Source organism: Mus caroli, unplaced genomic scaffold (genome assembly GCF_978045245.1).
Source record: "Mus caroli unplaced genomic scaffold, Mus_caroli_1 scaffold_18, whole genome shotgun sequence".
NCBI lineage: Eukaryota > Metazoa > Chordata > Mammalia > Rodentia > Muridae > Mus > Mus caroli.
This window is the reverse complement of record NW_028227273.1, coordinates 38715166-38728983: the sequence shown is the minus strand read 5'-3', so window position 1 is coordinate 38728983 and position 13818 is coordinate 38715166. Positions and strand designations below refer to the sequence as shown.

Sequence of the window (13818 nt, the reverse complement as noted above, 5' to 3'; positions counted from 1 at the left end):
CACAGTGTCCCCCTTACTCCAGAGACACCCACTGAAAGAGAGTCTCCGCAGTACTCAGGAACCCCAAAGATTGTCGCAAGGCAAATGTTGGGGTGCATTTGTCATGGGAGTCCCAGGTGACAGTCTACCTAGTGGGTAAACTGAGGCCCGCTCAGAGGGGTGCAGGTGTCTCGCGGAGGCGCGTCTCTTCGCTTTGGCCTCTCAGATCTCTGTCGCGCGGTGCACGCATACCCCATTTTTCTCTGTCTCAGTCTCCTTCCTCTTCCCTCCAACACTTTCCCGCCGCGGCATCCCTTGCGAGTCTCTCGTCTGGACACCCAGCGCCGGTGCTATTCCGGAGGAATCCACCCCCTCCCCGGCCGCAGACCACGCCCTCGCCCACGCCCGCGTCATGCCTCCCACCTCCTGGCAGAGGCTTGCTGCCATTGGCTCCTTCGTACACTGCCTGTGCGCTACCATTTGCTGAGCCAGTGAGCGTTTAGAGGGGGCGAGCCCTTTCTCGGGGGCGTGGCCTCCTAGCCAGCGGCCGGGCTCAGATCCAGCGGCCAATGCTTCTGGCCCCACAGAGGCACCTACAGAAAACTGAAGGCTTGACACATCCCGAGGAGTAGGTGAGCGATGGGGTCCTGTACTGGATATCCTGGGTTCTTCCCGTCCCCTCCTATCCCCACACTGTCCCTCTGTATATCCCGCCTCAGTTTCCCTCTGTATACCTATTACTGGCTGTGGGAGCATGGGTGTTGTGAACAGGTTGCTGTGGGCTACTGTAATAGTCCCAACACATGTCCTCAAGAGGACACTTGATGGACTTGGCTCTGTACAAGTGTGCAGCCTGACTCCAGAATGGTCTAGGTATTCTCTGAGGTAGCCCGCTGAACCCCACTGTGGCTCTGGCTGGTGCAGGGTTACCCTGACTGGGACTGGCACTGCAAGCTTCCCATTGCCCGAGGGCTTGAACTCAGTTTTACCAGCTGGGAACTGGGACAGTGGCTGTCACATAATTGGCAGGTGACCTGATCCAGGTCTGCAGCCTCCTGGCTCTTTCATTGTCGGCTTGGAGGGTAAACTGGGGTCCAGAATATGGGCTGGGGATGGCCATAGAGATGGAGACACTCTATCTCCAGAACCGTATTCTGGCTTGTCACCTTTGTGAGCAGCGGGGCTGGAGAGGGACAGGGTGGAACACTAAACTGGAAACAGGTCTCTGGGTCACTTCCCGAGCTCCAGGCTGTGACACCTCTGGAGACCTTGCCTTGGGGTTAGGACACAGCTCAGACAAACCTGACTCACTTGAACAAGTAACTTAATTATAAGCCTCAGTTTCCCTGTCTGACTTGGGACAGTTGTTTCGTGACTCCCTGAGGCTTCTGGGGGGAGGGGGTTAAAAACAGACAAAAGAGAGGCTGAGCCAGGGTGGGCTACACACTGAGGCTGTGTCTAAAACAAAGGGGACCCTAGGGTGTAGCCCAGTGCGTAGAGTGGTCACCTAGTAAGCAAGAGGCCTTGGGTTCCGGCCCAACCAAACACAACATATACCAGGATGTTTACCCATTTACCCAGTGCTTAGAATAGAGGCAGGAGGATGCCTGTAAGTTTGAGGCCAGGTCTACAAAGTGAGTTCCAGGCTAGCCATAACTATGCATAGAGATCCTGTAACAAACAACAGCCAAGAGAGAGAGAGAGAGAGAGAGAGAGAGAGAGAGAGAGAGAACAGGAATGTAGGCTTTGAGTGCCAAACTTCCTGTTTTTCTGTCCTGGGACCTCAAAGTGGCCGCCTCTTCTCCACATGGAATGTCCTTGCACTTGAGACCTTTGTGTGTGCTGAGCCCTCTACAACCCTGGCAGATCAACACAGGCAGCGCCAACTTTAAAACATAATAAGTTCATGATCTGGGCCGCACCTAGGATGTGGGTGACTGGGAGGGATGAGGGCGGGGCCATGGGGACTGTACAATGTAACAGAACAAAGAGAGTCATCACAGAACACCTGCCCTGGGCCTTCCCACACATGGTGAGCCAGACTTGGGCCAGGGCTGCTAGTCCCGTAATGGGTGAGTGGTGGATCCCGAGGGTATGAAGAGACATAGAGACTTGTCCCTCAGTTTACTCTCTGAGCCCTAGGCAAGCTAGGACTCACCTCACAAAAATCTGATTCCGTACGAGGGGACTCAGCGTACAGGCCAAATAATCATGGCCGCAGGAAGGCGTGCCACCCACTGACTCAGGTGCCATCCAGGGCTTAGTGAAGGCTTAAAGAGAGTGAGACTTGATCCAGGGCCCAGTAAGCTCACTCCTCCAAGAACCCCAGTGTCTCCCCTGCATGGTTTTTCTGAGCCCCAACCCTGTGTTTCCCCATCTGGAAACCAGCGGAGGTAACCACTCCAGAGGGTGCTGTGCAGGTGGAGGTCTTCTGTAGTCCTGACCAAAGAAAGAACCATGGTAGGGTTGACCATGTGCACAGCTCTGGAAGATTCCCAGACTAGATCAGTAGCCCCCCCCCCAATTTTAGGATGGACCCCAGGGAAAGGTTGTAATGCAATGAGCTCCCAGGTAAGAGCTGGATTCAAGTCCCAGTTCTAGCCTGGTGTTATTCTGTGCATATGTGTCAGCTTCCAGGCCCCTGACTCGGTTTCTCCTTTTGTCATAACCATGAGAAGTTACTTAGTCATTTGACAAACTGTCCCTGAACACTGAGATAACTGAAGTGTGGTAGCTAATGGCACCAACACACAGCAGTGACTGAAGCTGGCCCAGTGCCCACCACCTCCTGCCTCACAGTTGGTAATGCTGGACTCTGTCCTGAGTTATAATAGTAACTGTAAGAAGAGGAAAGAACCGGGGAACTGAGTGTTCGTGGAGAGATCTGAGAGTTCCAGGGTAAAACAGCCACATAGCAACCCGGGGAAGACTATTGTAAGTGGCAGGCTCAGCATGCGTAAAGGTCCTGGGGCAGTACTGAGCCTGGTGTTCGAGAGGTGAATGGAGGAGGCACTGTGGCTGCAGCAGAGGGAGACGGGACCATGGAGGGATGAGGGCAGAGAGGGGAGCGAACTCAGTGCTTACAGGGGCTTCTGGCATTTCAGGAATCTTGGATAGGGTGAGAGGAACCAGGATGGAGGCTTCAGACCGTTGGAAATGGGGGAAGCCAATACACCCTGGGGCTGAATGTGCACACTGATAACCTTCATATTTCCCTTTTGTTAAAACCATGAGTGGATGCTGGGCGTGGTGGGACACACCTAAGAGGCTGGGCCAGGAGGATCATGGTAAATCCAAAGGTAGCCTAGGCTACAGCATAAGACCCTATCGTAAACCTCATTCCTAAAGAAACAGTGTGGAAGCTGAATCAAAGATCCATATACTCCCTTTGGCTCTGTAACAGTCTCTTTTAAATATTTATTTATTCCTTTTTTGTGAATATAATGCTTAGAGGACAGGGGTCATCGCTCCTTCCTGGTCAGACTTGACAGCAAGTGCCTTTATCTGCTGAGCGATATTGTAGGCCCTCTCAACATTGCTCGGTACTCATTGCTTCGGTACATGGCCACTTTGCCTCACAGGCCTGCCACCTCCCATTCTCCTGGCAGCATCCTTGAGGGGAGCCTGTTCGGGAACTCTCCAGTGTCTTTCTTGATTTCCCAGAAGGCTGGTGCAGATGGGCTGTGCTGCTCAGGGTGCTCTGTGGAGGTGGAGCCCCCAGCCGGTCACACTGCTCTGGGACAGACCTTGGCTGTGGCCCAGCCGCCCCTGGGACAGTCAACCGGGGTGGAGAGGGAGCATGGCGGGCTTGGTGACATCAATTATGGATGTGAATGCACTTCACGGGTGACATAAAGAATTCATGAGGCCAGGGGCTGCCCAGGGGTGGGAGGCGGCACGAGCCTCACAAGCTGCTGCTGGGTTTCGGGAATCTTGCCATCTGGTTGTTAAACCGAGATTAAAAGTCAAGGACTGAGTGCTTCCAGCTAAGTAAATCGTGTTGTGTTTATTATTTATTACATTTATTTACTGTGTGTATGAGAGCCAAGGCGCGTGCGTGGAGGTCAGAGGACAACTTGTGGGAATCATTGCTCTCTTCCACCGTGTGGGTCTTAGGGATGGGACTCAGGTTATTGGGTTTGGCAGCAAGCACATTTACCCAATGCCATGGCAACAGAATGTAAATCATACAATAAATAAGAAGCTGGCGTTGTGGTGGCACACACATGAAAGAAATGAGTGGCCACCGGCATAGAGATCACCCAGTGATCTAGCTGCTTTTTGCTGTGGTCTGTGCCCGAGTTTATTTTCTCTTTCTTGAGCGTGTTGGAAATGACCTTCCCTGGGCTGGAAAGATTGCTCAGTGGTTAAGAGCACTGACTTCTCTTCCAGAGGTCCTGAGTTCACTTCCCAGCAACCACATGGTGGTTTACAACCATCTGCAATGGGATCTGATGCCCTCTTCTGGTGTGTCTGAAAATAGCGACAGTGTACTCATATACATAAAATAAATAAATCTTAAAAAAAAAAAAAAAGAAAAAGAAAAGAAAAGGAAATGGCCTTCCCAGGTTGAGAGTTCTCTTGTCACCTCTGTGGCTGAAGGTGGCTGTGTTTGCCACGTGAACCCAACCAGGATCCTCAGGATTTTCAGCTGTGGAAAGACACAAGGGACTGTCCACCCCCATACACCTCTGGGTCTTCAGAGGGAGAGCCATCTTCGTGATATGCAAATTAGCGCATGTGGAGTGTGACAGTAAAACTTTATTTACAGCCGGGTGTGGTGGCGCATGCCTTTAATCCCAGCACTCGGGAGGCAGAGGCAGGCAGATTTCTGAGTTCGAGACCAGCCTGGTCTACAAAGTGAGTTCTAGGACAGCCAGAGCTATACAGAGAAAACCTGTCTCAAAAACCAAAACAAAAAACAACTTTATTTACAAAAGTAAGCTGGATGATGAGCAAGCAGGGTGGTGTGTGTGTGTATGTGTGTGTGTGTGTGTGTGTGTGTGTGTGTATGTGTGAGAGAGACTAGGTGGGAGGGGGCCTAGCACTTGCAATGACTTCAGAAAGCAGTGCAGACCTTTTATTTTGAGTACAGGATGTCCCTGTAGACCAGGCTGGCCTCCAACTCAGAGACATCCTCCTGCCTCTGCCTGCCAAGTGCAGAGGCTGGAGAATTAAAGGTCATCTATGACACCTGGTGTGTCTGACACTGAGGGTGGAACCCAGGGCTTGGGTACTCTAGGCAAGTCCTACTTGCTGCCCAGCCCCTGAGGGCTTTCATTCTAGAAGCCAGAGGGTGATTGTGGGCAAATATCATAAAGTGTGGCATATGTCACATCTGATTGTTGAATGAAACTTGATGTGACAGGAGTTGTCTTGTGAGATGCAGCCCTATGGTATCCACTGTTGTCAGAGGCCGTCCTGGCCACCATTGATGGCCACATCCCCTCGGTCGTCTGTTGTGTATCTGTGGAGAATGGAGCTGAAGCTCAGGTGTCCTTCTCAGTTTCCCTCAGCCTTGTTCTGTGAGGCGGGGTCTCACTGAACCTGGCTCAGTGAAGGGGGCTAGGCTGGCAGGCCATTGAAGCCCAGCGCTGGGGTTATACTCACCATCCAACCTGTTTTCACGTGGGTGGCAGGGATTTGAGGTGTGCATACTTTGACAGCAAGCTCTTTATGCATTCAGCCATCACTGAGGCCACTTGATAGAGCCTTGGTGTTGGTGCTCTGTGGGAGCTCAGCTCTCAGCTCTGGGCTAGGAGCCTTGGAAGTTATGGTGGCTTTCTGCACTGTGGTCTCAGTGGGCTGAAAAGCGGGCACATATGGGTTACCCCAGTTTGAACCTCCAGTCATTGGGTCCCCTGTATCTTTTCATGCTTCCCTTTCAAGAGTTCTTCTCACCCCACTGAGTGCTTAGGAATTAGTCACTGCACAGACATTTTCTCAGCACTAGATATAAACCTAATGGTATGTGTACTGCAGACCCCACCAGGACCAAAAGAGACCTGGCTAGCACCCTCGCAACCTCTCCATGTTGTCATGCATGTCTTGGACCCATAGGCTGGAGTTGCTCCACCCCCAGCACTGCAGACACCATGAATGGTGATACATGCCTGTCATCCCATTACTCAGGAGATGGAGGCAGGAGGATCAGGAACTCAAGCTACACAATGGGCTTCAGGTCAACCTGGGCTACACAAAACCCTGACTTAGAAAACAAATCTAGGACTGGAGAGATGGCTCAGCGGTTAAGAGCACTGACTGCTCTTCCGAAGGTCCTGAGTTCAAATCCCAGCAACCACATGGAGGCTCACAGCCATCTGTAATGAGACCTGATGCCTCTGAAGACAGCAACTGTGTACTCACATACATGAAATAAATAAATCTTTAAAAGAAAATCCAGAAGACAACCAAAAAAAAAAAAAAAACTGGGGGGAAAGAAAAAGCAGAAACTGGGTTAGGGAGGTGCCTCTGAGCCTGGACCTTTATGCTCGGAAAGGCCTTCGGGAAGCTTCTACAACTGTGGCTCAGCTGCGTTGTGGGGGCCGTGATGGACTGGTGAGTCCAGGGTGTACCTGTGAGGGTCAGGGCTGTATACTGGGCTGTACCTGTCCATATCAAAGTGGAGGTCAGGGGTGATCCGACCTTCTGTAAGTGAGGGTGCTGTGTCCAGTGGGAATTCAGAGGCTGTTTGTGGGGTGCTGGGAGCTACAGTGATCAACAGGGTTCAGAGTACAAGAAAACTCAAATAGGGTTTGAAGGGACATGGAACGTCTAGGTGAGCTGGGCATGGTGGCACACGCCTTTGATCCTAGCACTCGGGAAGCAGATCCAGGCATGTATGGGTGAGTTTGAGGCCGGCCTGGACTACAGAGCAAGACTTTGTCTCAGACAAAACAAAAACTTAAAAACCATGTCAAGTCTAAGCTGTGGCCCAGGGCCCAGGAAAGGACTCGGGGCTCTCATTTTGGAGATGAGTGTTGTTCCCACAGGCTGAGTGAGACCTGGGCTAGGTCCTCAGAGGCAGCTGTGGCCTGCGTGGGGCTGAGGCTTCCAGGCTGATCTAACAGAGAACATGGCTCTGTCCTGGGGCTTTTGCATATGCGCTTTCCACTGCTGAGACCTGGTCCTCCTGTCCTGACAAGGGTTTTTTTCCCATCTCCAATGCCCAAATCTTACTTTTTTCTTCCTGTTTATTGGGTTCTTGTGTTTTCTCCCTCTACTTAACTGGCTCTTCAGGGGTAATCCTAGAGTCCCAGCCAGATACAGTTTATGCATACTTAGCATCTCACAGTGGGGAGTCTGAGGCAGGAGGATTAAGAGTTTAAGACCAGCCTGGCATGGTGGCGCAGGCCTTTAATCCCAGCACTTGGGAGGCAGAGGCAGGCGGATTTCTGAGTTCGAAAACCAGCCTGGTCTACAAAGTGAGTTCCAGGACAGCCAGGGGTTACACAGAGAAACCCTGTCTCGAAAAAACAAACCAAACCAAACAAACAAACAAAAGAGTTCAAAGCCAGACTGGATAATATGAGACCCTGTCTGAAAAAAAAAAAGTAAAAATGCATTTAAAAATGAATTATTGGATGGAGGGGGCAATGTGGCCTGTAAAATCAACTCCAGGGTCAAAATGGTCCGAACATGGCTGAAGTAGGAACCCTGAGAAGTCAGAGACAAGGTCTCTTTCTGTGTTTGGTACACAGCTGGTGCTCTATAAATGCCCATTAGGCCAGTTGAGCAACTGAGTGAGTGTTGGGGCTGAGTTCTGGAAGCTGGAGTGCAAGGCTGTTGTGGCTCCAGACTTAGGTTGAGGGCTGAGACACTGGATGGTCAGGGACCAAGGCCACACACAGCACCTCTTCCCTGGGAAAGTCCCTGTTCTAAAAGCCTAACCTAGCTGTCACGCAGGAAGCAGAGCTTCAATGGGGGAGTTTCTGTCAGAACAATGGATTTCAGAACAGGAAGTAGAGGCCAGCAGCTGGCTGCCTCAGGTGGCGGCTGAGTTGGAGCTGGGAAGGCCTGGACAGGACTGCTTGCAGCTGTGCCACCCCGCCATTCTTCCTGCTTCCGGAAGTCCGTCCACACACTGAGTTTCACCTCTGAGCCATAGAGTCCAGATTTAGCTTTGTCTATGGGAAAAGCAAGGCTCAGAGATAGTCAGCCCTCCTCCTAGGGTCAGCTAGCCTCCAAGTCAAACAGGGACAGCTGACTTTGGTCCTCTGCTAGCAGCCCCGTGTTCGGTGTCAACTGGTAAACAAACAGAGGTTTGCTGGAGAGGTCCCTTCAGGTCCCGTGTTATTTCCCTCTTTCTTTTCTCTTTTGAGAGGGTCGGGTAGTCCAGGCTGACCTCCAGCTCCCCATGTAGCTGTGGATGACCTTGAACTCCTGCCTCCGTCTCTGAAAGCTGGGGGCAGAGCCCGGCGCTTTGTGCACCAGGCAAGTGCTCTGCCCACCTCACACTAAACACCATTCACAGACGTTAAGAAGGAGGCAGGAGGATTCAGGATATGGTGGTGGTAGTGGGGGAGGGGCTAGACAGTCTTTTGTTGCTGTGTGGCCTTGTGGTGCAGTGGACTTGGAGGGGATAGATTCCACCATTCTGTATTCATTCCCCGTGGGGCTACTTGGCATGGCATTGTTCATTGCAGAATGGCGTTGGCCGACGAGATGAAATAGGTTCACGTGGCAGGCGCCAAGCTGCCACGTAGCCCTGTGTCAACAGCAGTGTCCGGACCCTGGCTGATAGACAGCGGGGGTGGTGAGCCAAGGGGGGCAGGAAAGCACACAGAGCCTTCTTGTGCCTGCCCTGACCTCTAAGAGCCTGGGGTCAGGGAAGGATGTTCTCCTGGGGTTTGGGCTCACACAAAAGCAGGCTTTGTAGGGGACTCTGGGAGTGAGTGAGTGGTCTTGGGGGAAGGGAGGAGGGGGTCGCATTGCTGGCCCCCTGGCTGTCAGAACAGGGTGAGCGATGGACAGCTTGGGCCCAATCTGGAGTCTACCCTATCATGTCCCACACTCGGCTCTTCCAAGTTTCTTCACCCCCAGAGGGTTCTGGAGTCCCCAAGAACACAGCAGATGAGGGAGCAGGTCCTGTGCTGTCTCTCTGTGGACTGGGAGCCCTGCAGCTGTGCAGCCCTGTGTGGCTCAGAGGCAGTACCCCACGGGTCAGCTTAAGAATGCTTAAAATGGCTTCCCAGAGGAGGAGATACCCAAGCTGAGCTGAGGGATGAATCTGTCTCTGGGAAGAGTCAGGGACCCTGGGTACTGGAAGGTATATAGGAGTTTATTAGGAAAGAAGCAAGGGTCTGCAGATAGGGCTTTGGGGGATGAATAGAAGTTTATTAGGGAAGGGGCACAAGAACTCTCCGTGGTTTTTAGTACTGTCATTTGGGGAAATTCTAAAAATGCTTGAACTGGGTAGTGGGGCAGAAAATCGTGACTGTTCCATAAGAGCAAGCCTGTCTGTCTTCTTGGCTACTTCCTGGCTCTTTCCTCCATGGCAACCATCCGAAGCCTCAACTCCCAGCTAGGAAACCACGGGCTGGCTGCCGGAGAGTAGGAATGGTGCCAAGTCCTGTCTAGATTCATGTTTTGACCCGAGCACTGTGTCGTTCGTCCTGACAGAGCCCATGGACACCTTCAGCACGAAGAGCCTGGCCCTGCAGGCCCAGAAGAAAGTCCTCAGCAAGATGGCTTCCAAGGCCATGGTGGCTGTGTTTGTGGACAATACCAGCAGTGAGGTCTTGGATGAACTGTACCAGGCCACGAAGGAGTTCACGCGCAGCCGGAAGGAGGCACAGAGGGTCGTGAAGAACCTGGTGAAGGTGGCTGTGAAGCTGGCTGTGTTGCTGAGGGCGGACCAGCTGGACAGCAATGAGCTGGCCCAGCTGCAGCGGTTCCGGGGCCGCGTCCGCAGCCTGGCCATGACAGCCCTCAGCTTCCACCAGGTAGACTTCACCTTTGACCGGCGTGTGCTGGCCACTGGGCTGCTGGAGTGCAGGGACCTGTTGCACCAGGCTATTGGCCCACACCTCACTGCCAAGTCCCACGGCCGCATCAATCATATCTTCAGTCACTTTGCCAATGGTGACTTCCTGGCCGCGCTGTACAGCCCAGCAGAGCCCTACCGGAGCCATCTGTGCCGCATCTGTGATGGCCTCGGGAGGATGTTGGACGAGGGTGGCATCTGACCTGGAGTCAGCCACCTGGAGACTATCCTCCACTGGTGACGGTCCCCGAGAACACAGAACTGCCTGTGCCTGGGGTAGTCTCTCTGTTTCTCCTGCTGTAACCTATCTGCTTTTGTCTAGCTTCTGCTTCGTCTCCGGATCTCCTCTTCTTACTTCTGAGACAGGCCTCATGTAGCCCAGGCTGATCCCAAACACCCTATGTAGCAAAGGCTGACCTTGACCTCCTAAGCCTCCTGCCCCCACCACCGAGAGTGCTGGATGATAGGTGTGTGCCAACGCCTCACTGTCTGGGCATTCTCGGTCTTTCAAATAAGGTTGTGGAGAATTGGGAGACAAGAATTGTACTCCCCTGACCCTTACCCCTGCCAAATGACTATGTTTGTTTCCTAAGCCTCAGGTCCTCCCAAGGTGACTTGCTTTAGAAAATGGAGTTCAAACTCTTGTTGTACCAGACTAGAGTTGAACAAGTACTGGACTGCTACAACAGGTCCTTATGTATAGGTTGGCCCAGGAAGGCTCACTCTGCCAATGCTGCAGGACACTGGACACTGAGGAGTGATGCTACTGCAAACCAAGAACACCAGCAGACAGATGCTGTGCGGCGGATCATGGCTTCTCTCAATGGTTTTGAAAGGAGAGACTCCAAGCACATTTCAGTGTTGGGATCTGAGGTCCTGTTAGGGGACTGGACCCTCGCATTGAAGAGAAGAAATAGAGCCGGTGAGATGGCTCAGCATGTAAGAGTGCTTGCCACCAAACTTGTTTGGAGTTTACCAAAATTTGTGTGGTGGATGGAGACAACCAGTCTTAGAAAGCTGGCCTCTGACCTCCATGTGGACGGGCCCACACAGAACCACACAGCGGCTTCCGGTGCTTGGAAACATGGCGGGGCCCTGACCACTCAGCAAGGAGGCGCTAATCAGGCAGAAATGTGGGGTCTTCACTGAGTGATAGTACAGGACTTGCTGTGAAACATGGGGACCCCAGAGGCTGTCCCCAGCTTCGGACCAGGGTAAAGCCACTGGAGACACGAGCATGTGTTACATTATAATTCCATATTTGGGAAACAAATCCATCTTTTCTCTTTGAATGGTAGTCTGAGTTTGTAACTGACACTGACCACGCATGTGAAAGCCTGCAGCCTCTACTATCTGAGTGTGCCTGTGGTCATGTGAGACACCATTAACTGGCTTAACCCAATTGGTACTTAGATTTTTTATCCTTGGAAAGCCGACTTCAGCTACACATGTGCCTAGCTGAGGTGTGGGTTAGTTTTCTAGAATCCTCCAGCAAGGGCTCAGGGGCATGGTCAGGGGTGGAGCCCAGCCTAGAATCCTCCAGTGAGGGACTGGGGGCGTGGCCAGTGATAGATGAACCTAGAATCCCCAGGTCAGGAGCTTGGCTCAGGGGTAGCATGCATGTCATGGGGACGACCCCTGAGACCTGTGAAGATCGTGTCTGTGGAGGGGCTGGCACAGAGGTTACGCAGTGCTGCTGATGGAAAGGCTATCTGGGGCATTGGGAGAGGACACAGAATGTGCAGAGCTGAGTGTATTTAAGGCAATGTGTACAACCTGGAGCCTGTGGGGACGGGCGGGAGTCACCGCCTCAATGTTTCAGTGTATGCAGACAGATGCAAGTACAAAGAAGAGTCTGTCAACAGCTAGAGCGCTGGCTGTCCTGGAACTCACTCTGCAGACTAGGGTAGTCTGGAACTCACAGAGATCCTCCTGCCTCTGACTCCCAAGTGCTAGGATTAAAGGTGTGCATCACCACTGCCCAATTTAGACTCCCTTTTTTTTTTTTAAGACAATATTTTGCCCTGTAACCCAGGATGGCCTGGAATTAATGATTTTTCTGCCCCAGCATCGCTAGAGCTGGTTAGGATTCCAGCATGAGCCCCACCGTGCTCTGCTGCAGTCATGGCTCCAGCAGCTTCCCTGTGACTCCAGCTGATGATGAGGGCTCAGGTCCCTGAAGCCTTTCTCGCTATTCCAGCGCCACAGGGGATTTTCTCACTTTTAAGCCTAAGGCAGGGTCTTGAAACTGGAACGCCAGCATACATGCAGCTGTCCCTTGTGCTGACCAAATGGACCAATAAGGGGAGCAGTCTGAGTTTTGTGAGGCTGTCTTCACAAGGGTGAGATGAACATCAGAATGCACCAGGAGCATGCTTTAGTATTTTGTGTCAACTGGGCCTCTTGAATGCTACACAGAGGCTCTGGCACCAAGCTAACCCACTCCCAGCCCTGTTTGCTTTTTTATTTAGCTTTTGATATCCAGGGTGGCTGGACTTGGCTGTTTGGATGCTCAGGGGTCACAGGTCTATGCTTCTGGTCTTGGAATAGAAATATACTTGACTTGGAGGTGGGACGGCTGAGATGGAAGAGAAAAGGAAGGAGAGGCAAGTCCCGCACCCATCTTGTGACTTGAGGCTGTGCTCCGTGGCTCTCAAGCACCCACAGACACAGATTAATCTGTCGAGCCCAGGGATAACAGGAGGTGCTTGATTCATTTCCAACATCCCCCCCCCCCCACCAGGAATATATTAAAGGGCTAATGTGCCCTAGCACCCAGTTCTACCTACTCTGCATCCCTGGTAACAACTGTGAACTCTGAAAAGTGCATAGGAGCAGCCAAGTAGCCTGGCCCTCACATCATCCCGTGTCCTTGCCTAGGGGTTTGAGGGCTTGGACTATACCACCTACATCCATGCTTTAGAGCCCCTGGAACCTCAGGCCCCTAAGGTACCACTGATGGTTGTCCTCCCCAGGGTATAGCAGTGTGAAATATCCTCAGGTTTTAAAGGTCAGCTCCACTTTCTGGTGGTAGAGTCCCCTTGTGCAGTCCTAGAACTCAATATGTAACCCAGGCTAGCCTCCAACTCACAGAGATCTCCTTGTCTTTTTTTTTTTTTGGGGGGTCTTTTGTGAGACAAGGTTTCTCTGTATAGCCCTGGCTGTCCTGGAATACACTCTGTAGACCAGGCTGGCCTCAAACTCAGAAATCCCCCTGCCTCTGTCTCCCAAGTGCTGGGATTAAAGGTGTGCGCCACCACTGCCCGCTGATCCCCTTGTCTTTACCTAATGGCTGAAGGGGCAGCAAAAGGGCACTTGGCCCTTGCTGTGGGGTAACACACATGCACACACATAAATGAGGGTGCAGAACCCCTGCAGATCTGCCTGAGGCACAGGCCTGGCTGGCAGCCCCAGTCCCTCATTGGATGTCCAGCCAGATGTCAGGCCCAAGGACAAAGCTGGAGGGCCCCAAGGTCCCTCTGAAAGATTTGGACACTTAGAGCTTATGTAGGGTTCTTTGGCTTCAGGTGGTTTGTTTGATTTTTTTTTTGTAAAGATTTAAAAATTTTATTTATATGAATACACTGTCACTGTCTTCAGACACACCAGAAAAGGACATTGGATCCCATTACAGATGGTTGTGAGCCACCATGTGGTTGCTGGGAATTGAACTCGGACCTCTGGAAGAGCAATCAGTGCTCTTAACCACTGAGCCATCTCTCCAGCCCTTTGTTTTATTTATTTACTTATTTTAAGATTTCTTACTAGGGCTGTAATGGTGGCTCAGCAGTTAAGAGAATTGGTCGCTCTTGCAGAAGGACCCAGGTTCAATTTCCAGCACCCACAGGTGGTTC

At 52.1% G+C, this 13818-nt stretch overlaps 1 protein-coding gene across 2 annotated transcripts; it reads left to right on the top strand.

Moving 5' to 3' along the window:
* Positions 1-493: 493 nt before the first annotated feature.
* Tipe1 (TNF alpha induced protein 8 like 1) lies at positions 494-11256 on the top strand. 2 transcript variants are annotated; one of them, XM_021149343.3, is made up of 2 exons: positions 494-611; positions 9601-11256. In XM_021149343.3, exon 2 carries the CDS (start codon positions 9606-9608, stop codon positions 10164-10166), a length of 561 nt encoding a protein of 186 aa, XP_021005002.1. In that variant the 5' UTR covers positions 494-611; positions 9601-9605; the 3' UTR covers positions 10167-11256. The 2 variants fall into 2 exon arrangements, with proteins under 2 accessions (XP_021005002.1, XP_085689007.1); XM_085832881.1 differs by lacking the exon at positions 494-611 and adding an exon at positions 6501-6824.
* Positions 11257-13818: the final 2562 nt, after the last annotated feature.